This window comes from Felis catus, chromosome B2 (assembly GCF_018350175.1).
Source record: "Felis catus isolate Fca126 chromosome B2, F.catus_Fca126_mat1.0, whole genome shotgun sequence".
Taxonomy (NCBI): Eukaryota; Metazoa; Chordata; class Mammalia; order Carnivora; family Felidae; genus Felis; species Felis catus.
The window spans coordinates 50,442,579-50,466,742 of record NC_058372.1 but is presented as its reverse complement, the minus strand read 5'-3'; the positions used below and the strand labels follow the sequence as shown (position 1 = coordinate 50,466,742).

The 24,164-nt window shown below is 40.1% G+C and overlaps 2 protein-coding genes and 1 long non-coding RNA gene across 4 annotated transcripts in view; 2 read left to right on the top strand and 1 right to left on the bottom strand.

Annotated features, from left to right (window-relative positions):
* The window catches only part of GCM1 (glial cells missing transcription factor 1), a 98,943-nt gene extending 79,856 nt beyond the window's left edge, over positions 1-19,087 (top strand). Inside the window, exons 6-7 of the mRNA XM_045057654.1 lie at positions 4,189-4,271; positions 18,918-19,087. Of these exons, the coding sequence (XP_044913589.1) occupies positions 4,189-4,269 (81 nt within the window). The 3' untranslated portion in view covers positions 4,270-4,271; positions 18,918-19,087. The remainder of the gene's footprint in view (positions 1-4,188; positions 4,272-18,917) is intronic.
* Positions 19,088-19,187: 100 nt separating this feature from the next.
* Positions 19,188-22,212, top strand: LOC123385397. Its single transcript, XR_006597835.1, has 2 exons — positions 19,188-19,382; positions 21,687-22,212. It is a non-coding gene; the product is annotated as an uncharacterized LOC123385397 (long non-coding RNA).
* Positions 22,194-24,164, bottom strand: part of FBXO9 (F-box protein 9) — a 46,636-nt gene continuing 44,665 nt past the window's right edge. For both annotated transcript variants that reach the window (XM_045057652.1, XM_019830726.2), the window contains exon 13: positions 22,194-22,803. In XM_045057652.1, the coding sequence (XP_044913587.1) occupies positions 22,695-22,803 (109 nt within the window). In that variant the 3' untranslated portion in view covers positions 22,194-22,694. The remainder of the gene's footprint in view (positions 22,804-24,164) is intronic.

Here is a 24,164-nt window from a genome sequence, read left to right as displayed (position 1 = left end):
ATTGACTAAAATGACTTTAGGCCCTCAACCCCCCACCCAGTGCCTACCAGAGGTAGCTGTTAGAATTTGTAATAATAGAGATAGAGTTTTAAGACAGGAAAAGGACCAGAGAGCTAAATTGTAGGGTAAAATAAAGGCTCAAATATTGGCTTCTGCTATTGCAGATTTACCACAATCCCAGACTAACCAGGGGCCAAAAAAAAGCCGGCATCAGACAAAGGACCAGGTAAAACCCCATGCTGTAGGTATGGCCAGATCGGACATTGGAGCAAGGAATGTCCAAACAAAAGCTCTCCACCATGGCCATGTCCTGTCTGTAAAGAAGAAGGACATTGGAAGAGAGACTGTCCTCGTCTCCAAAGAGAGAGGAAGACAGGAACTCACTTTGCTGCCCAATAGTGGGAAACAGAGGATATGGCATGATGGGGCCCTGAGGCTGGTCCGGCTCCCTTTGACATCAAGATGACTGAGCCCCAGGTTACCCTGGACGTGGAAGGTAAGTTTGTCCATTTCCTTATTGATAGAGGAGCCACTTTCTCTGTTCTTACTCAGCGCTCAGGCCTTCCTTGTCTTTCTAACTGTAACATTGTTGGCATAGAAGGGGAAACTAAAATGTGCTGTCAGATAATGCCTATAACTCGCAAATACAAAAGTCAGTTGGTTATTCACGTTCTTCTAGTCCTTCCATCTTGTCCCACTACATTACTTGGATGAGACTTAACATATAAACTAGAAAGCGGGTGTGCTCTTACTAAAGAAGAGCATGGCTTATTCTCTTTAATACTTGGAGAATTAAAACTTTGCCTTGATATCCCTTCTAATATCTGGAAAGAAGTGAATCCACAGGTCTGGGATTGCAGTGTCCCAGGACTGGATCCTTTTTTTTTTTTTTTTTTTTTCTTTTTTAATTTGAGAGGAAGTGTGAACAGAGGAGAGGGGTAGAGGGAGGGAGGGAGAGAGAGAGAGAGAGAGAGAATATCTTAAGCAGGATCCATGCTCAGCACACAGCCCAATGTGGGGCTCAATTCCACGACCCTAGGATCATGACCTGAGCCGAAATCAAGAGTGGGATGTCCAACCAACTGAGCCCCCCAGGATGTATCTTAAAGCCCAACCGTTAAAGTGACCTTAAAGGACCCAACCACTATACCTCATAAAGAAATATACATCCCTTAAAACCTGAGGCAAAATCTGGGTTACAACCACTTATTGATAAGTTTCTCAAACATGGTATTTTAAGGCCTCATGAATCTCCTTATAATACTCCAATTTTACCAGTAAAAAAGCCAAAGGGAGAATATCAAATGGTACAAGATTTAAGAGCAATAAATTAAGTGGTTGTACCGATTCATCCCATAGTGCCAAATCTATATACTATTCTCACCCAGGTCCCTGGCAATACTAACTGGTTTACAGTACTTATTTTAAAAGACACCTTCTTTTGCATCCTTCTACGTGAAGAAACACAGCCAGTATTTTTTTTTTTTTTGAATGGGCCTCACCTTCAAGCCCACAGACTGCTCAATTAACTTGGACATTCTTGCTATGGGGATTTAGAAAGAGTCCTCACCAATTTGGAGCTGCATTTAGCAAAAACATCTATGATATATCCTTGCCTTAAGGTACTATAATTCAATATGTGGATGATATTAAAAAATTTTCTTTAATGTTTATTTTTGACAGAGAGAGAGAGCATGAGTGGGGGAGGGGCAGAGAGAGAGGGGGACAAGGAATCTGAAACAGGCTCCAGGTTCCGAGCTGTCAGCACAGAGACCAACGCAGGGCTCAAACTCATGGACAGCGAGATCATGACCTGAGCCGAAGTCAGATGTTCAACCGACTGAGCCACCAGGCGCCCCCAATATGTGGATGATATTTAATCTGTAGTCCCACAAAAGAAACGTCTGATAGTAATTCTATAACCTTAATATCTGGGGAAATGGGATATTGCATCTCTCTTAAGAAGGCACAAATTTCCACACAAAAGGTACAATATCTGGGATACGAAATAACAACAAGTCACTGTACCCTGTCTACAAACAAGAAAATGGCTATATTAGATCTTGGACCCTCAACTACCAAGAAATAATTCTGTGCTTTCCTAAGTATGGAAGGATGTTGCTGCCTATGGATTCCTGGATTTTGGCTGTTAGCCAAACCATTGTATGATTCAGTTGAAGCTTGTGGGTTTTTACCTGGAAATTAAGGAACAAAACAAGACTGGTGGGCTGCTTTTTCAAAGACACCTGATAACGTAGCTCAGAGGTGGCCAGCTGGTCTTTGAGCAGTGGCCAGAATAACACTTCTGGTAGAAGAAGCTTCAAAAACTCAACACAGGACAGTCCTTGACTATAATGACTCCACATCAGGTCCAGCATGTCCTAGAGACCAAAGGCCACCATTGGATGATAGGAGGTTGACTTTCTAAATACCAGGCTATACTTTTAGATATGCCTGAAATAATACTTAAAACCTGTCAAACTTTAAACCCAGTTACCCTGATGCCTGAACCTGACCATCATACTTCTATGTTAGGACATGACCTCTCAGAAATGATCAATCTTGATTATTCTAGCAGACCAAACATAAAAGATTCCCATATTGAAAATGCACATGACAGTGGGTTTACTGATGGTAGTAGCTTCATGGATAAGGGAGAAAGGAAAGCTGGATGTGCCATAGTTAGCCTACTTAAGACCACTGAGGTAAAAGCCCTTCCAGTAAATACTTCTGCCTGAAAGGTTAAATTACTAGCACTTACTCATGCTCTTCAATTAGCAAAGACCTAAAAATTATATTTATACTGACTCCAAATAAACTTTCCTGGTGCTACATGCCCATGGAGCAATTTGGAAGGAAGAGTGACTCTTATCAAATCGTAATTCTCCAAATATGGGCCTGAAATAATTACCCTTCTTGAGGCTGTAAATCTACTTATGGAGATGGCTGTAACTCATTCAAAGGACATCAAAAGAACATGACCTTGGAATCTAAAGGAAACAATTTGGCCGACCATGCAGCCAAACAGGCAGCACAAAATAAATATTAAGTCTTACACCAGTTTTAACTCCAATAAGTCCGTATCTCCAGTATATTGAGATCAAGAAATTTACACAGCCCAGAAATGGGGGTATCCAAAAAATACACAGGACTATCTTGTTAATGATGAGGGAAAAATCTTCACACCCAAAAATAACCAATGGAAGGTAACACAGGTTTACACTAAGCTAAGCATTTGAGCAAAATGCTTTAGAACATTTGATTAAAAATATATTTGGTGGAATACATTTAACAACTATAAAACAGGTATATGAACCCTATATTGTTTGTGTACAAGTAAATCTGGAAGGTACAATCCATCCCCCTCCCCCCCAACTTTTGAAATCAGTCCAAAGAGGTGGAACATATCCAGGAGAGGACTGGCAGCTTGATTTCACACAAATACCTCCTTGCAAAGGCTCTAAGTTCCTACTACTGTCTGTAATACTTTCACTGGATGGATTGAAGCCTTTCCATGTAAAACTTGAAAGAGCCACAGAAGTAACCAAGGTCCTGTTGTGAGAAATTATCCCTAGATTAGGCTTTCCATGATCCCTTCAAACTGACAGTGGACCTTCTCTTACTGCACAAGTAACTCAACAAATAGCACAAGCTTTAAAAATTAAATATTCTCTACCTTTACCCTGGCATCCACAATCCTCTAGAAAGGTAGAGAAAGCTAATCATACTTGAAAATGACACTTTCCTAAACTTAGTCTAGAGACCCAAGAAAATTGGGTTACTGTCTTACCATGAAGACTTCTCAGAATGAGAATGGCTCCAGAAGAACCTACAGGCTATGAGTTATTATATGAAAAGCCATTTTTTACAATGGACATGTTATTAGATAAAGATTATAATACTTCATTAAATTATTCACTCGAGGCCAGTTTAATTCATAAGTTAATGACTATGCTGATCGCATGCTCCCAAAACCTGATTGAACTATATTGAATGTCCACCCCATGTAAGCCCTGGAGACATGGTTTATTTAGAAGGTTGGAAGTCAAATATGGGGGAGGGAGGGTACCTAAATTCAAAATGTAAAGGACCTCATCAGGTCATATTAGGGTACTCTTACTGCAGTAAAATTAGAGAGATATTCTTCCTGGACTCATATCTAAAATAAAACCTGCACCTCTTTCACAGGAAACCAATGAACAAACTAATATGCCTTCTTACTCTTGTGAACCTGTGGAAGACCTCAAACTCCTCTTCAAACGACAATGAAGGTTGTATATTTTCTCTTTGTTCTCTGTTCACACATTTTGACAGTTCCTTTCTACAATGGACACAGTATTATACTGAACTGCAAAATGAAACAGCTTGTTGGATATGTAGAATTTTTCCCATGTCAAGTACTTCCAGGTTACTCTGATGGGTTTCTCCTTTACAAAGCACTGATTGACATCCTTTAGGTACTTATATTTTAGATGTGATACCTAATTCTAACACTAGCATATATCGTGGTAATTCTGTCACTAGACAAAATGTTTCTTCTTGTCCTATGATCCATATGACTTGGAACTTTCCAAGCCATAACCAGAATTTTTCATTTTTCAAACTATTAGGGTTTTAAACTGAACTCACAAGCCTACAGATTAATGCCTGCCAATGAGTGAAATCTTAAAAACCCTACATATCGATATCCCCAGGATGGAATATACCAAATCTGGGATGAATATTTATGGCTCACACCAAACATTGGACAACTCAATCAACAGATGAGTTTATGCTGGGAACAAAGAAATCATACATGTGATACCTGGACAAATAGCACATGACATTTGGGATGGCTATCACTAGAAGTATATTCTCAAACCATTGTACTCCAGGTTACTGATTGGTTTGCTACTGATTGGGCAGAGAAACCCAGAATTAGATGGCTCACTCCAAATGGAACCCAATGGTTACTTGGGTCCAACATATGGCCCTGGCTTCCTCCAGGATGGATAGGTCATTGCACCTTGGGTTTTGCTTGGGTTTTGGTTTTGGTTTGGGATTCATGGGTGCATTACCAAAACCATCACTATTCTGCTAATCTTCTAAATTTAAGACAACGATTGACACAATCAGTATTTCACTGGTATGATCATTTAACGTCCATCTTTGTTCCATCAGTGGGTCTGAAGGATGTCATCTGGCATATGGAATCCTTTAACAAATACACTATAAAAACACAAAATGACTCAAACAACACTATTTCCTTACCTAATGCTGAAGTTACACAGATGTTCAAAGCAGTTCTACAAAATCAAATGCCTTAGGTGTTTTAACAGCTGCACAGGGTGGTACATATGCTATTATTAAAATGGGATGTTGTGAATATATTCCACATTATGAAACAGGATTGTGAAAAGATGAATACTCAAATTGGCACTTTACATTATCCCTCCCTCTCCTTTAATGATTGTTTAAACTCCTGGGCTGGAGAAGGATTTTGGTCAACTATCAAAGGTCTTTTTCTCAGGTTTCTTTTTATCATAATAATCTTATTTTGTTGTTTTCTCTGGTGTCTCCCCACCTGGTGCTGAGACTCCTTCAGTGCCGTAAATTCAAGCCGACAGGTGGTTCTTTCTACTTGAGATTCATATATGTTGTCTACCTTGGATTCAGCTGTCTCTGCCTTCTGTAACTCCTATATAAAAATTCCCCAACTGACCAATGTTGACCCATAGGTAGGGACATCTCTTCACCCCTGTTCAGCAGGAAGAAGTTACAGAAGAGAAGACCTTCCACCTTCAGCAACCTTAAAGATTTAAGGGTCAAAATTGTTCAGGGGGGAGAAGATGAGGAGAACCAAGGCAAGACAAATGCAGTAAAATTAAATTTCCTTACAACTTGCAGCCCAGTGGTAAATACCTGAGACCTGCAGGGGCTGATATTCCTCAGAGAATTCATGGCTGCCTTAATGGTTTCCTACAGACTATGAGCAACCTTACCTTGACAATAATAGCCGGATCTACAGGCTCCTTCCTAGTAGTCTTCTTTAACATATCTATTCTCCCTCCCCCCAAACTTAAAAGTATGTAATCAGTCGCTCCTCACGATCAGAAGAACATCTCCTTCGGCCTATAGGGTCCTGTCCCCATGACATAATAAAAGCACATGTTTGGGGCGCCTGGGTGGCGCAGTCGGTTAAGCGTCCGACTTCAGCCAGGTCACGATCTCGCGGTCCGGGAGTTCGAGCCCCGCGTCAGGCTCTGGGCTGATGGCTCAGAGCCTGGAGCCTGTTTCTGATTCTGTGTCTCCCTCTCTCTCTGCCCCTCCCCCGTTCATGCTCTGTCTCTCTCTGTCCCAAAAATAAATAAAAAACATTGAAAAAAAAAATTAAAAAAAAATAAAAATAAAAATAAAAGCACATGTTTGCACCGTAAGATGTCTCAAGAATTCTTTCTTAACCATTGCGCTCCATGGCCCCACCTCAATAACTGCTGGGATAGAGACATTATGGGGGATTTAGGAAACACAGGAAGGGGTATGTTCTGGTAGAGTCTCTGAATCTATCACAGAGTTGCTGAGCCCAACGTTAAGAGGGCATTCATCAGCTCCATGATGGGCTCATTGACCTCTGCCGCCAGTTGCTCAAGTGGAGAAGCTGTGGGGATTGAGCTCAGCCCAGATCACCCTCTTGCTCTCATTGTTTTACCATGTGCCTATCCGTTAGTGTAGCCCCCCCACCCCCTGCCTCAGGTAGGTATTGAGCATTTGAAATACAGCTAATTGGAACTGAGATATGTGGCAAATGTAAATTATATTGCAGATTTCAGAAATTAATAAAAAAGTGTAAAAAAATTCCATTAATGTTTTTGTATTACATGTAGAAATGATACTATTTTGGATATATTGAATTAAAGTATACTATTGAAATTAATTTTACTTGTTTCTTTTTATTTTTTTTCGTTAGTGTTGCTCTAGAAAACTTAAAATTATATGGGGCTGGCTCGGTCAGTTGAGCGTCTGACTCTTGATTTTGGCTCAGGTCATGATCCCAGGGTCATGGGATCCCAGGCTCAGCGAGGAGCCTGTTTGGGATTCTCTCTCTCACTCTTCCTCTGCCCCTCCTCTCTCTTGCTCTCTGTCTAAAATAATAAAAAACTTAAAATTATATATATATATATATATATATATAGTTTAATTATATATAGTTTATATATAGTTTAATTATATATAGTTTAATTATATATATATATATATATACATATATATATATATATATATATATAGTTTAAATTATACTTGAATTAGGCAATACTAGTCTAAGTCATTGGTTCAACTCCAGTGGGAATTCTAGCATGTTTGAGTTTTGATGTGAGTCCTTTAGAACTGGGCTCCTGGCTCTGCTACAAGTAGGTGTTCTGGAGTCAGGCTTGCTTCACTACTCAGTAGCTAGGGTAAGCTTGAAGAAGTTTAAATAAACTCTTTTAATGTCAGGGTTCTTAAAATTTGTAAAGTGGGAACAGTAATACCTACGAATTATGAGCATAAACACGATAACCCCTATCAACCAAAGCTTTTTGCTCCATACCTAACATATTTAAGTTCTTAAGAAAATTTTTAAAAAAAATTTTTTTAACGTTTATTTATTTTTGAGACAGAGAGAGAGCATGAACAGGGGAGAGGCAGAGAGAGAGGGAGACACAGAATCTGAAACAGGCTCCAGGCTCTGAGCTGTCAGCACAGAGCCCGATGCGGGGCTTGAACTCACGGACCGTGAGATCATGACCTGAGCCGAAGTCAGACGCTTAACTGACTGAGCCACCCATGTGCCCCTTAAGAAAATTTTTAACGTTTATTTTTGAGAGAGATAGAGCATGAGTTGGGGAGGGGCAGAGGGAGAGAGGGAGACAGAGGATCAGAAGCAGGCTCTGTGCTGACAACAAAGAGCCCAATGCAGGGATTGAACTCCCGAACCATGAGATCATGACCTAAGCCAAAGTCAGATGCTTAAGCAACTGAGCCACCCAGGTGCCCCTAAGCTCTAAAAATTTTTAAACAGCTTTATTGAGGCTTCATTTACAAATAATATTCTTAATACTCTTAGTGAACAGTATTAAGACTAAAATTTTGTCTAGTGCTTCCTACTGTTAAGCCCTTTGTATGAATTCCCTCTAATTTGTGTGAATTCTACTTTTACCACCTTAGGCAAACCAGGTCACCTTGCTAGATCCCCATTTCCTCGCCTCTACACTGGGATGATCAATAAGTGATTTCTAAGATCAATTCCAGCTTGTTCTTATTTCCTGGTTCTATTTCTTCTTTCATCTCCCGAAGATGTGTAATTTTGATTTGTTTTTAAAATTTTCTTCTACTACCCATACTTTTCTGTTTCCTCTGTGTTCCTTTTCTCTGTTGAGTAAGTTTGCTTCTCTATCTTTTGTGTTAGACTTTCCCTTCACATGTCTGGTCTCCCTGACTTGTCCGTTGATATTTGAGAATGAGACACTGAATGCTAACTGGAATCTCTGTGTGTTGGGTGGGGTGTGGGGGGTGGCGTTGACTGAGCAGTGAGGGATTTTGTTGAGGCAGTTCAGTGTCAGTATCTATAGGTCTTCATATGGAGGATATTTATCAAAGAGGAAGCCTCCACATTCCTGCTTGATGGGGGTAAGCCTGGTAATTTGAATTCTAGGGGCTAACTAGGGATCCTTCCTGCCAGGTCAAACCATTTCAGTGTGCTGCTTTACCTTCCATTGGAGGTCAGTTGAGTTGGTTTGCTCTTTTTAGCTTCCCCTACTTCCAGCCAAGGTCTCGAGTCTCTATGGAACAACAGCAGTAATAATAGTACATACAATGGCTGCCACTTATTAATTACCAACTCCATCAGGCATTGTCTTAAGTGATTAATATGGAGTGTATCATTTATTCCCCTCCACTCTCTGGGTAGGTACTATTTTTTGTTCGGATATGTAGAGTTTAAGTGACTTGCTCAAGGTCACAAAACCATGGATCTAGCACTTCTACCCGGAGCCCATGCTCAAAGCCACTATGTCATTTGTCCACCTGCTTTCTATTTCCCAAATACTACCCTCTCTTGTCCATTGATGGTGCCTCTCCTGTTCTCCTTGTCTTTGAAATGTATGCTTTATTTCCTTACTGCCACTTTAGGAGGGTTTCAGAAAAGAGTGGGGACAAATGTGCAGGTTCATTCATCATATATAACCAGAGACGGAAATCCCTTTTTGGATATAGGCAGCTATCACAATTGGTCACACTGATGGATGGCCAGTGTGAGACTAAGGCCAAACCTGCTGTCCCAGCTTCTGCTTCTGACCCCAATTAGACTTTGTAGCCACAGACGCCTCAGGGAGCCCTGGCTCATATATATCTTGGTATCATGGTCAAGTTATCTAGAACTGTTGCTGACAGAATCCGCCACTGAGGAAATGATTGCTAGGTTGCAAGATTCAGAGCATGAGACCATCAGCTCAAGAAGACAGAACTGGAAGTATTTTACTGTGGGAGTGAAAAATCACACATATATATTAGAAGCCAGAACAATTGACACCAAAAGGTAAATAGTAGATTTTGTTGGGTGATGTGACTATAGGTGATTTATATTTTTGCTTTGTGTTCATCTATTTTCCAGATTTTTATACTGCATGTGTTATTTAACAAGAAATGATTAAGGTATTTAAAAACATTCTTCCTTTGATTTAGCATTTCTACTTCTTGGAAGTATCCTAAGGAAATAATTAAGGATGTGTGTTAAGATTTAGCCACAGGAATGTTCATTCCAGAAACATTTATACCAGCATTAAGTTAGAAAACAGAAATGTGTAAGGGGAGATTAAAGTTGGATTATATAGCCATTAAGAATATATAATGAAATGTACATGATATTACTATGTGATGAAAGCAAGCCTACAAAGCATTATGTACAATACAATCCCAGTTTTTTATTGAAGTATAATTAAGATACAATGATATATTAGTTTCAGGTATACAGCATTGACTCAACAGTTCTATACATTACTCAGCACTCACTGTGGTAAGTGTAGTCCCTCACCATCTGTCACCTTTTGATATTATTACAATACTATTGACTATATTCCCTATGCTGTACTTTTCATCTCCATGAGTGGTTTATAACTGGAAGTTTGTACCTCTTAATCCCCTTTATCTATTTTACTCAAACCCCTCCCCCCACTTACCTCCCCTGTGGCATCCACCAGTTCTCTGTATTTAAGAATATTTCTCGTTTGTTGGCTGGTTTGGGTTTTTTTTGTTGTTGTTGTTTATCTGTTTTGTTTTTTTAGATTCCATATATGAGTGAAATCATATAGTATTTGTCTATCTCTGACTTATTTCATGTATCATAATAACCTCATGTTCATTCATGTTGTGGCAAAGGATTAGATGCCATTCTTTTTTATGGCTGAGTAATATTCCATCATGTGTCTATAACACTTCTTCATTATCCATTAATATATTGACAGACTCCAGTTGCTTCCACATCTTATCTATTAAAAACAATGCTGCAGGGGCAAATGAGTGGCTCAGTCGATTAAGTGTCCGAGTCTTGATTTCGGCTCGGGTTATGGTATCACAGTTCATGAGATTGAGCTCCACCTTGGGCTCTGTGCTGACAGCATAAAGCCTGCTTGGGATTCTCTCCCACTCTCTCTCTCTCTTCCCCTCAACCTCCCCCACTCTCATGCACTCACATGCTCTCTCTCAAAATAAATAAATAAAAACTTAATGCTTCAGTAAACCTAGCGGTGCATATATCTTTTCTAATTAATGTTTTTGTTTTCATTGGGTAAATATCCAGTGGTAAAGTCATTGGATTATATGACATTTCTATTTTTAATTTTTTGAGAAACCTCCATGCTGTTTTCCACAGGGGCTGCACCAATTTGCATTCCCATCAACAGTTCATGCGGGTTCCCTTTTCTTCGCATTCTTGTCAACACTTGTTGTTTCTTGTCTTTTGGATTGTAGCCATCTGACTGGTGTGAGGGGATATCTCATTGTGGTTTTGATTTGTATTTCCCTGATGATGAGTAATGTTGAGCATCTTTTCATGTGTCTGGTGGCCATCTCTATGTCTTCTTTGGAGAAATGTCTATTCAGGAAGATCCTCTGCCCATTGTCTAACTGGATTATTTGGTTTTTTTTGGTGTTGAGTTTTAAAAGTTCTATATATATTTTGGATATGAACCCTTTACCTGATATATCATTTTCAAATCTCTTCTCCCATCCCATAGGTTGCCTTTTTGTTTTGTTGATGGATCCCTTTGCTGTGCAAAAGCTTTTTAGTTTGATGTAGTTCCATCAGTTTATTTTTTGCTTTTCACCCCCTTGCCTGAGAAGACATATTTAGAAAAATGTTGCAAGACTGATGTCAAAGAAATTACTGCCTGTTTTCTTCTAGGATTTTTATAGTTTCATGTCTCACATTTAGGTCCTTAATCCAGGTTGAGTTTATTTTTGTGTATGGTGTGAGAAAGTTGTCTACTTTCATTTTTTTGCATGTGGCTGTCCAGTTGTCCCAGCACCATTTATTGAAAAGACTGTCTTTTCCCATTGTATATTCTTGCCTCCTTTGTCATAGACTAATTGAACATAAAAGTATGGGTTTATTTCTGGGCTCTTTATTCTGTTCCACTGGTCTGTGTGTCTACTTTTGTGCCAGTACAATATTGCTTTGATTATTACAGCTTTGTAGTAGATCTTGAAATCTGGGGTTGTGATACTTACATCTTTGTTCTTCTTTTCATGATTGCTTTGGCTCTTTGGAGTCTTCTTTGGTTCCATACAAATTTTAGAATTATTTGTTCTAGTTCTGTGAAAAATACTGTTGGTATTTTGATAGGAATTTCATTGAATCTATAGATTTCTTTGGGTAGTATGAACATTTCAACAATACTAATTCTTCTAATCCATGAGCATGGGATATCTTTCCATTTGTGTCATCTTTAATTTCTTTCATCAGTGCTTTACAGTTTTCAGAGTACAGGACTTTTACCTCCTTGGTTAAGTTATTCCTAAGTATTTTATTATTTTGGGTGTAGTTGTGAATTAAATTGTTTTCTTAATTTCTCTTTCTGCTACTTCATTATTAGTATATGGAAACACAAGCAATTTCTGTGTGTTAATTTTGTGTCCTGCAACTTTACTGAATTCACTTATTAACTCTAATAGTTATTTGGTGGAGTCTTTTGTTTTTATGTATAGTATCATATCATGTGCAAATAGTGACAGTTTTTGTTGTCATTTTAAATAGTGACAGTTTCACTTCTTCTTTGTCAATTTGGATGACTCCTTTTTTCTTTTTCTTGTCTGATTGCTATGCTAGGACTTTAAGTACTATGCTGGATAAAAGTACCAAGGGTGAATGTCCTTGTCTTGTTCCTGTTCTTAGAGAAAAAGCTCTCATTTTTCACTATTGAACATGATGTTAACTTTGGGTTTGTTACATGTGGCCTTTATTATGTTGAGATGTGTTACCTCTAAACCCACTTTGGTGAGAGTTTTTATCATAAACAGATGTCGAATTTTGTCAAATGCCTTTTCTGCATCCACTGAGATGATCATGTGGTTTCATTCTTGGTTTTGTTGATGTTGTGTATCACATTGATTAATTTGTGAATATTGAACCATCTTTGCATCCCCAGAATAAATCCCATTTGATCATGGTGAAAGATCCATTTAACGTATTGTCGAATGTGGTTTGCTAATATTTTGCTGGGGAGTTTTGCATCTATGTTCATCAGGGATATTGGCTTTAATTTTCTATTTTTTTTTTTTTTTAGTGTCTTTGGTTTTGGTTCTAGGGTAATGCTGGCCTCATAGAATGCATTTGGAAGCTTTTCTTTCTTCTTCTTTTTTTTTCAATAGTTTGAGGAGAATAGATGTTAACTCTCCCTTAAATGTTTGGTAGAATTCACTTGTGGATCCATTTAGTCCTGGACTTTTGTTTGTTGGGAGCTTTTTGATAACCAATTCAATTTCATTACTGATAACCAGCCTGTTTAGATTTTCTATTTCTTCCGGATTCAATTTTGAGAGATTGTATGTTTCTATGAATTTATCCATTTCTTCTAAGTTTTCCAATTTGTTGGCATATAATTTTTCATAGTAGTGTCACAATCCTTTGTATTTCTGTGGTGTCAGTTTTACCTTCCCTCTTTTGTTTCTGAATTCATTTTTTTGTATCTTTTTTTTTTATGAAATTTATTGACAAATTGGTTTCCATACAACACCCAGTGCTCATCCCAAAAGGTGCCCTCCTCAATACCCATCACCCACCCTCTCCTCCCTCCCACCCCCCATCAACCCTCAGTTTGTTCTCAGTTTTTAACAGTCTCTTATGCTTTGGCTCTCTCCCACTCTAACCTCTTTTTTTTTTTTTTCCTTCCCCTCCCCCATGGGTTCCTGTTAAGTTTCTCAGGATCCACATAAGAGTGAAACCATATGGTATCTGTCTTCCTCTGTATGGCTTATTTCACTTAGCATCACACTCTCCAGTTCCATCCACGTTGCTACAAAAGGCCATATTTCATTTTTTCTCATTGCCACGTAGTATTCCATTGTGTATATAAACCACAATTTCTTTATCCATTCATTAGTTGATGGACATTTAGGCTCTTTCCATAATTTGGCTATTGTTGAGAGTGCTGCTATGAACATTGGGGTACAAGTGGCCCTATGCATCAGTACTCCTGTATCCCTTGGATAAATTCCTAGCAGTGCTATTGCTGGGTCATAGGGTAGGTCTATTTTTAATTTTCTGAGGAACCTCCACACTGCTTTCCAGAGCGGCTGCACCAATTTGCATTCCCACCAACAGTGCAAGAGGGTTCCCGTTTCTCCACATCCTCTCCAGCATCTATAGTCTCCTGATTTGTTCATTTTGGCCACTCTGACTGGTGTGAGGTGATACCTGAGTGTGGTTTTGATTTGTATTTCCCTGATAAGGAGCGACGCTGAACATCTTTTCATGTGCCTGTTGGCCATCCGGATGTCTTCTTTAGAGAAGTGTCTATTCATGTTTTCTGCCCATTTCTTCACTGGGTTATTTGTTTTTCAGGTGTGGAGTTTGGTGAGCTCTTTATAGATTTTGGATACTAGCCCTTTGTCCGATATGTCATTTGCGAATATCTTTTCCCATTCCATTGGTTGCCTTTTAGTTTTGTTGGTTGTTTCCTTTGCTGTGCAGAAGCTTTTTATCTTCATAAGGTCCCAGTAATTCACTTTTGCTTTTAATTCCCTTGCCTTTGGGGATGTGTTGAGTAAGAGATTGCTACGGCTGAGGTCAGAGAGGTCTTTTCCTGCTTTCTCCTCTAAGGTTTTGATGGTTTCCTGTCTCACATTTAGGTCCTTTATCCATTTTGAGTTTATTTTTGTGAATGGTGTGAGAAAGTGGTCTAGTTTCAACCTTATGCATGTTGCTGTCCAGTTCTCCCAGCACCATTTGTTAAAGAGGCTGTCTTTTTTCCATTGGATGTTCTTTCCTGCTTTGTCAAAGATGAGTTGGCCATACATTTGTGGGTCTAGTTCTGGGGTTTCTATTCTATTCCATTGGTCTATGTGTCTGTTTTTGTGCCATGTATCTTTTTTTTTCTTGATGAATCCAGCTAAAGGTTTTTCCATTTTGTTTCTTTTGAAAGAGCCAGCTCTTGGTTTCATTGATCTTTTCTATTGTTTGTTTGTTTGTTTGTTTGTTTGTTTGTTAATTTAATTTTATTTTTTAAAAAATTTTCATTTTTTTAATTTTTAATGTTTTTTATTTATTTTTGAGAGAGAGATTGAAAAAGACAGACATGAGCAGGGGAGGGGCAGAGAGAGAGGGAGATACAGAATTTGAAGACAGGCTCCAGGCTCTGAGCTGTCAGCACAGAGCCCATCATGGGTCTGGAACTCATGAACCATGAGATCATGACCTGAGCAGAAGTCAGACACTTAACTGACTGAGCCACCCAGGCGCCCCTGTTTTTTTAACAGAGAGCACATGTGAACAGGGGAGTGGGACAGAGAGGGAGAGAGAGAGAATCTTAAGCAGACTCCACACCCAGCATCACGCCCAATGTGGGGCTCAACCCCATGACCCCAAGATCATGACCTGAGCCAAAATTAAGAGTTGGAGGTTCAACTGACTGAGCCACCCAGATGCCCCTCTGTTGTTTGTTTTTTTGGTCTCTATTTCATGTACTTCTGCTCTGATCTTTATTATTCTCTTCCTTCTACTAACCCTGGGTTTTGTTTATTCTCCCTTTTCTAGTTCCTTTAGGTATGAAGTTAGATTGAGATTTTTCTTCTTTTTGCCCTTTAAAATTTTTTTATGTTTATTTTTGAGAAAGAGAGCAAGACAGAGTGCAAGTGGGGGAGGGGGGCAGAAAGAGTAGGAGACACAGAATCTGAAGCATGCTCTAGGCTCTGAGCTGACAGCATAGAGCCTGATGTGGGGCTCGAACCCACAAACTGCAAGATCATGCCTGAGCTAAAGTCAGATGCTTAACCAACTGAGCCACATAGGAGCCCCAGATTCTTCTTGTTTCTTGAGGTAAGCCTGTATCACTATAAATTTTTCTCTTATAACCGCTTTAACAAAGATTTTGGAGAGTTGTGTTTTCATTTTCATTTTTCACTGGGTATTTTTTAAATTTCCTCTTTGATATTTTCATTGGCTATTGGCTATTTAGTAGCATGTTGTTCAGTCTCCATGTATTTGTGCCTTTTTTTTTTTTAAGTTTTTTTTAAGGCAGTCTCTTTAGCAAATGGTGCTGGGAGAACTGGACAGCAACGTGCAGAAGAATGAAACTAGACCACTTTCTTACATCATACACAAAAATAAACTCAAAATGGATGAAAGACCTAGATGTGAGACAGGAAACCATCAAAACCCTAGAGGAGAAAGCAGGGCAACAACCTCTTTGACCTCAGCCGCAGCAATTTCTTACTCGACACATATCCAAAGGCAAGGGATTTAAAAGCAAAAGTGAATTATTGGGACCTCATCAAGATAAAAAGCTTCTGCACTGTGAAGGAAACAATCAACAAAACTAAAAGGCAACCAATGGAATGGGAAAGGATATTTGCAAATGACATATCAGATAAAGGGCTAGTATCCAGAATCTATAAAGAACTCACCAAACTCAATACCCGAAAAACAAATAATCCAGTGAAGAAATGGGCAGAAGACATGTATAGATACTTTTCCAAAGAAGGCATCCAGATGGCCAACAAACACAAGAAAAGATGCTCAAAGTTACTCATCATCAGGAAATACAAATCAAAACCACAATGAGATACCACCTCACACCAGAGTGGCTAAAATTAACAACTCAAGAAACAACAGATGCTGGCAAGGATGTGGAGAAATGGGAACCCTCTTGCACTGTTGGTGAGAATGCAACCTGGTGCAGCCTGCAATGGTGTGGAGGTTCCTCAAAAAATTAAAAATAGATATACCCCATGACCTAGCATTAGCACTCCTAGGAATTTACCCAAGGGATACAGGAGTGCTGATGTATAGGGGCACTTGTACCCCAATGTTTATAGCAGTACTTTCAACAATAGCCAAATTATGGAAAGAGTTAAATGCCCATCAAATGATGAATGGATAAAGAAGATGTGGTTTACATATACAATGGAACACTACTTGGCAATGAGAAAGAATGAAATCATGCCATTTCCAGCAACGTGGATAGCACTGGAAAGTATTATGCTGAGTGAAATAAGTCAGAAAAGGACAGATAACATATGTTTTCCCTCATACATGGATCTTGAGCATCTTAACAGAAGACCATGGGGGAAGGGAAAGGTAAAAATAATTAAAAACAGAGAGGGAGGGAGACAAACCACAAGAGACTCTTAAATACAGAGAACAAACTGAGGGTGGATGGTGGGGAGAGGAGAAAATGGGTGATGGGCATTGAGGAGGGTACCTATTGGGATGAGCACTGGGTGTTGTATGTAAGCCAATTTGACAATAAATTATATTAAAAAATTAAAAAATAAAAATAAAAGGTTTTTTTTAGTGTTTATCATTTTTGAGAGACAGAGACAGAGCCTGAACGGGGGGCAGGTGGGGGGGGGGCAGAGAGAGAGGGAGACACAGGATCTGAAGCAGGCTCCAGGCTCTGAGCTGTCATCACAGAGCCCAACATGGGGCTCGAACCCACGAACCGTGAGATCATGACCTGAACTGAAGTTGGATGCTTAACCGGCTGAGCCACCCAGGCACCCCTGTATTTATGTTTTTTAATTTTTTTCTTGTGATTGATTTCTTGCAATTCATTATGTTATATGAAAAGATGTATATGAGGGGCTCTCTCTGCTGTCAGCATGGAGCTCACTTCAGAGCTCTTTCTCTCTCTGCCCCTCCCCTACTTGTGTGCACACATCTCTCTCTCTCTCTCTCTCTCTCAGAAATAAACATTAAAATTTTTTAAAAAGATGCATACAGTTTCAATCTTCTGAAACTTATTTACTTAATTAAATTTTTATTTTAGAGCACATGAGTGGGGGAGAAGGGCAGAAGGAGGGAGGGAGAGGGAGAGACCGAGAGAGAGAGAGAGAGAGAGAGAGAGAGAGAGAGAGAGAGAGAGAGAATCCTAAGCAGGGTCCACACTCAGCACAGAGTTTAACACAGAGCTCTATTCTACTACCCTGGGATTATGACCAGAGCCCAAATCAAGAGTCATTCAACAGACTTAGCCACCCACGCACTTCAGTCTACTTAAATTTATTAAGACTTGTTTTGTGACCCAACATGTGACCTATCCTGGAGAATGGTCCATGTGCACTTGAAAAGAACATGTATTCTATTGGTATTGGATGGAATGTACATCTCTGTTAAGGCCTTCTGGTTTAATGTGTCATTCAAAGACACTGTTTCCTTATTGATTTTCTGCTGGATGCTCTAGCCATTGAAGTAAGTGGAGTGTTAAAGCCCCCTACTTTTATTATATTACTGTCAATTTCTCCCTTTATTTCTGTTAACATTTCCATTATGTACTTAGGTGCTCCAATGTGGGGTGGACAGTTATTCACAATTGTTATATCTTCTTGTTGGGAGAGCCCTTTATCATCATGTAATAATGCCCTTCTTTGTCTCTTGTTACAAAGTAATTTTGTCTGATCTAAGTATTGTTACATTGATTCTTGCCTCCCCATCCACTTCTATTTACGTATCTTTTTCCATGCTTTCACTTTCAGTCTGTATGTGTCTTTAGTTATAAAGTGAATCTTTTGTAGGCAACATATAGATGGGTCTTTTTTTTTTAATCCATTTAGTCACCCTGTTTCTTTTGATTGGAGCATTTAGTCTTTTTCCATGGAATTATTGATAAGTATGAACTTAATATTATTATTATTGTTATTATTAATTTGCAGGTACTTTCTGTTCCTTTATTCTTCTCTTGCTCTCTTTCCTTGTGGTTTGATGGCTTACTTTAGTGTTATGCTTGGGTTCCTTTCTCTTTTTTGTGTATCTATGATATGGTTTGATTCGTGGTTACCATTTCATTCATATATAATGTCTCATGTGTACATCAATTTATATTAATGGTCACTTAAATTCAAGCACATTCCAAATTTTTATTTGGGTATCCCCTAACTGAATTTTGTGTAAATAACCAATTTTACTACTTTTTGTTTTAAACTCCATACTGACTTTATAAGTGATTTTATCTATTACCTTTACTGCATGCTTTAACAGTGAATTTTTTTTCTTTCATCATTTCCTTCTAGCTATAGCCTTTTCTTTCCAGTCAAAGGATTCTCTTTACTGTTTCTTGTCAGGATATTCTAGTGATGATGTATTCCTTTACCTTTTGTTTGGGAAGCTCTTTCTCTCTCCTTTTATTCTAAGTGATGGCCTGCTAGATAGAATATTCTCAGTTACAGGGTTTTGGTTTTTTTCCTTTCAGCACTTTGAATGTATCATTCTACTCCCTTCTGGCCTGCAAAGTTGCTGCTGAAAACCAGCTGATAGCCTTACAGGGTTTCTCTTGTACGTAATTTTTTTTTTTCTTGCTGCTTTTGAAATTCTCTCTTTATCATTACTTTTTGCCATTTTAATTATTATGTGTCTTGGTGTGGACCTCCTGGTTCATCTTTTTTTTTTTTTTTTATGTTTATTTGTTTTTGAGAGACAAAGAGTGGAGCACAAGCAAGGGAGGGGCAGAGAGAGAGGGAGAGAGAGGATCTGAAGCGCTGCACTGGGAACACAGAGTCTGATGCGGGGCTTGAACCCACGAGCCACAGGATCGTGACCTGAGCCGAAGTCAGATACTTAACTGACTGAGCCACCCAGGTGCCCCCTCCTGGGTTCATCTTGCAAGGGGCTCTCTGTGTTTCCTGGACCTGGAAGTCGGTTTCCCTCTCCAGATTAGGTAAGTTTTCAGCTATTATTTCTTCAAGTAAATTTTGTCGCCTTCTCTTTCTTCTCCTTCTGGGATCCCTATAATGCAAATGTTATTAAATTTGATGATGTTGAGTTCCCTTAACCTATTCTCATTTTTTATTTTTTTAATTTATTGATTCTGTTTAGCTTGGTTGCTTTCCATTACCACCTTCCAATTACTGATATGTTCTGTATTCTCTAATCTGCTGTCAGTTCCCACTGGTGTAATTTTTATTTTGGTTATTGAATTCTTCATCTCTGGTTCTTTTTTATATTTTTCTTCTTTTTGTTTAAGTTCTTCCTGAGTTTATCTGCTCTTTTCTCAAGTCTAATGAGTATCTTTATGACCATTACTTGGAATTTTTTATCAGGCATATTGCTTATCTGTGTCATTTAGCGCTTTTGCTGTGATTTTTCTAGTATTCATTCCTTTCAGCCATATTCCTCTGCCTCCCCGTTTTATCTTAGTCTTTGTGTTTATGGATTAGGGAGGTCAGCTGTGTCACCTGGTCTTCATAGTAGTGGCCTTGTGTAGAAGATATCCCGTGGGGTCCTGGAGCACAGTGTCCCCAGTCACCAAAACCAGGTGCTCCAGGGGTGCCCCTTGTGGGGGCTGAGTGCACTGTGCTGTCGTGACTGAGTGGTGTTTGCCTTCTCCTAGTCAGCAGCAATGATCCACTTTGCTGTGGGCACATGGCAGAGTTTGGTTCTTGCACTGATGAGGGGCCTAATACCGGTTTGGGACTTGCAGGTGATGCGCTCAGTAATCAGACCATGTGTCTGCATTCAGCCTTTCTGCTGCGGCTGCGGGCCCTCAGAAGGACGGGTTTTCTCCCTGTGGTCCACGGAGGCTCTCATTCACCGGCAGGGCCGGACGTCAGAATAAATGTCTGCAGTTCATCCGTCTGCTGCAGTTACGGGTGCACCAAGCAGCAGCGCTTTTGCCTTGCACAGCCAGCCAAAAGGCTCTGCTAATGGAACTGTAGGCACACCGGCATGTGGGGTTCTCTCTCCCTCTCCCCGTGCCAAGAGTCACTTTGGAGTGGTGCCAGTCCCTGCCAGAGCTGCTTCGGTGCGCACCTGCTGAGGCAAGAGGGTTAGATGATGCAAGGTTTGCAGGGGAATTCAATTCAGGGGTGGCACACACGGGGCCAGCGAGGTAGGTGGGGAGTTAGTGCTGGTTCCCACCAATGTCTATCTAGTCTAGGGGAGGGAGAGCCCCCAGCGGCCCCAAGCACTCCTACCTTGTCCTCCACTAAGGTGTGAGAAGGGGGCTGTGGAGGAAACACAAGAGGGAGAGAAGTTGTCTCCACAGTTAGTTCTTAGGCCAGATTCCCTAGAAGGGCATCTGGACATCTGAGCAGTTCAAGTAGGATATAAATGCAATTTCTGGAAAATGTTTTGATTTTTTAGGAGTTGACATACTGCTCTGTCAGCTTTCCATAGTAGTTATTGGTTTGTCCAAATAGAGCAAAGGAAGGACATTCCTGAAGTTGAAAGGCTTCTGCGACAGGACTTGCAGAGAATAGGAGGAAAAGGTTACACAGCAAAAATTCCTCCTGGTTAGTTTTCTTTGGGTGTTAGGATTGCTTTTTGATTCTCTGTATATATTTTTTTAATTTTTGTTTTAATAAAGCACAGGAGCAGGGGAGAGGGGGCAGAGGGAGAGAATCTTAAGCAGGCTCCACACTCAGTGCAGAGCCTGACGTGGGGCTGATTCCTACAACCCTGGGATCATGACCTGAGCCAAAATCCAGAATTGAACACCCAACTGACGGAGCCACCCAGGTGCCCCGTTGTTTGTACATTCTAATATTCTCACAATACAGGTATATTGCTTTTGTATTGAAAACCTATGTACCTAAAATTTGAAAAAATAGTATTTTCAGCTTCAAGGTAAATACGTAAAAGTTGCTTTAGTGGTCACCAGAGGGAAGCTTTGAACTTGGTATCTGCTGGCTATATGCAGCAGGTCTTCTAATCCAGGCATGAGTGGCAAAGCAGAATCGACTCCCACTCTCCTTAGGAATCTATTTTTCTAGCTCTACTTGATTACGTCCGAATCAGATGTCCTCTTAACCTGTATGTCAAAACTAGTAGTCACATCATAAAGAGCTGCCTTCTCTAAGGCATTTTGCTTCTCTCTCTCTTTTCTACCTTGAGGAAAAACATCATTTCTCAGATTGTTACACAAAGCCAACCTAAGCCGAAGTCTCTTCTCACACACACGCTGGATGCTTGGTTTTCATCTTTAACATAACATGTAGTAACTTTCTCCCACACCGAATTGTAGGAACTTGGGAAGCATCTCTTAATGTCAACATGAACTTGAAAGCAACTGGCTGCAGATGCTGATTTCTGAAAGGACGGGAGTCTTCAACCCCAGCTGTGTCTGAATGTCCAACAACAAAGCTGATTCCAGGAGAGTTCTGCCACACACAAACTCTGAGACCACACAGCAATGGCACCATCATCAGGGAGGTAACACAGCACACTCAGTGGCTGGCTCTCTCCCCACTTTTAATTCTGGACAGAGTTGGGCGTGGGTTGATATGATCATCTGCTGCTCTTTTAGGAACAAAGGTGCCCAGCTGAGTTTGTTGAAGGGCTCCAGGCCAGAGTTCAGTCTTTCTCACTTAATGTCACACATCTGTAAGGTGCCTAGATGAGGCTGGAGTATGGAGAGTGACAATCTGTGGCCACATACGGAGACCACAGATATAAGGAGGCAGATTCCTAGACCTTCGCTGGCTACCCCAGGGCTATGTTTTACTCCAACATTTAAAAAAGGCCATCTAAATACATTTTCTTGAAAGAAATGTTTATTATGTTTATTGGTCAAACAGTTTCAAACAAATCCAGAACAAGTTTTCACATTTTGAGCCTTTAGTGCAGAGAGACTATGTCATGCGTGAAAGAAATGCTGGTCCAGTGGAGCCCTTCCCTGATGCAATTAATATTGGGATGATCAGGCAGAAAGAGAATTATGTGACAGAGCTCTGCTCAGAAATCCTCTTGAAAAAGAACAGGATTTAAAGCTCATTTTAAGGTTTGTCACAACATAAATGTGCTTAAACAACTTGTAATCTCAACTTCTTAATTTCAAAACAAAATACCCCAGGTATCAACTATCCCTTTAAATAAAAAAAATAATCAATTTATACTCTTCTTAAAAGAACTCTAACAATGTAAAATAAGTTCCAATTCCATATATATATATATGTACATTTATAACTTAGGTGCTCTTTTGCTCTATATACTTTGATTCATGCAACAGTGACAGAGGACTGGACGGGAGGCCCTAGAGAGGCCTCTCCGAGAAAGCAGTGTAGCTCCTCACTCTGGCGAAGAACAAGGGGGTGTACATCTTGTCAATCTCAAAAGCAGTGACTGCAGTCTCACCAGTTGATCTGCAAGAAAGCACAAAAAGACCAGTTACAAGGAAGTTGCAACTTATTTAAAATTCTTCCATCTTTATAGGGGAGGGCTTATCTTATATTTTAGTCTTTATTTTTAATTCATCTCAGTAAATTCTACATGATAGAGGCATGATACAAGAAAACCACAGGCCCCAAATGGTGTCACTTAGACCGAGTTCCCAAACCAGGGCCTAATACATAAGCGAAATGCAATTTCAAATCAGTCAGGAATTTTATGATGGGCGCCCATGCGTCTGCCACATGGGCCCTCTCCATCCCCCAGAGGACGAGGAGGTAATCTGCATGGGAAGACTCCCTGCTCTTTCCCTCTAAGTGAAAGCAGCATTGCCTGGGAAAAGCCTTTTCCTTTGTTAATAACCTTCTTGTCCCCACCCTCCTACAAAAACCTTCCATTTTGTGCAACTCCTCCGACCTCCCCTCTACTTGTTAGATAGGATGCTGCCCAATTCGTAACTTATTTAATAAAGCCAATTAGACATTTAAAATGTACTTGGTTGAATTTTTGTCATTTAACACATTTGGTGGCAGCAACAGGATCCCAGGTGAATTTCCAGCAGCACTTGGGGACAATGAGAAACAGGTATGGTACCTGTGACCCTTTGAGTTCACGGCCTTTCTCACTATTTTCAGGGCTGTGGGTAAGTTCCTCTCAGTTATGAGTTTTTTGTTGTTGATGTTCAAGCTCCCCATCTAGCTGGTTTTCCTTTACAGGGCAGGTCAGCTTGAGGTGGCAGAAGGGTCTGCCTGAGCCAAGCCCCTAGCCTTGCAGACCACAATTTCCTGGTAGAAAAGCAAGGTTCCTCAGGAATTGGTGGTGGTGTACACAGGGCCTTTTTACAGGCCGAAACACTGAGGTGCACGTTTGCCAGGATGGTTTTGTGCAGAAAAGGCTATCAATAGTGGGAATCTTGGAGGCCAAAAAGCCGCATGAATTGGTGGGTATGGGTGGAGCATTTAAAGGCTGTTAGAGGGCTCCCCACCTCAAGAAGTCTCCTGGGATAGAAGTTGGTCATGGAACAGGTTGGACAGGCACTAGGTCACCTACCAACCTCAAGAAACCTTCCAGGCAACAAAGTAGACTGTAAAACACACAGTTCCCAACCCCATGGTGCATCCCTTTTAGGTGTTGGTTCAACTTGGAGAAACCCAAAGGCCTAGCTAATGGGATCCTTAAATCCTAATAAGTCAAGCGTGCCATGTTCCAGCACACCTGCTTATTCCGTGTCTAAGAACTCTAGTCCCAGAAGTTTTAGATATCCAGCAAAAAAGGCAAAATCCTCCTAAGCTTGTTTTGTATCTGAGGAACTTGGCTTGGTAACCATCAGGTTGGG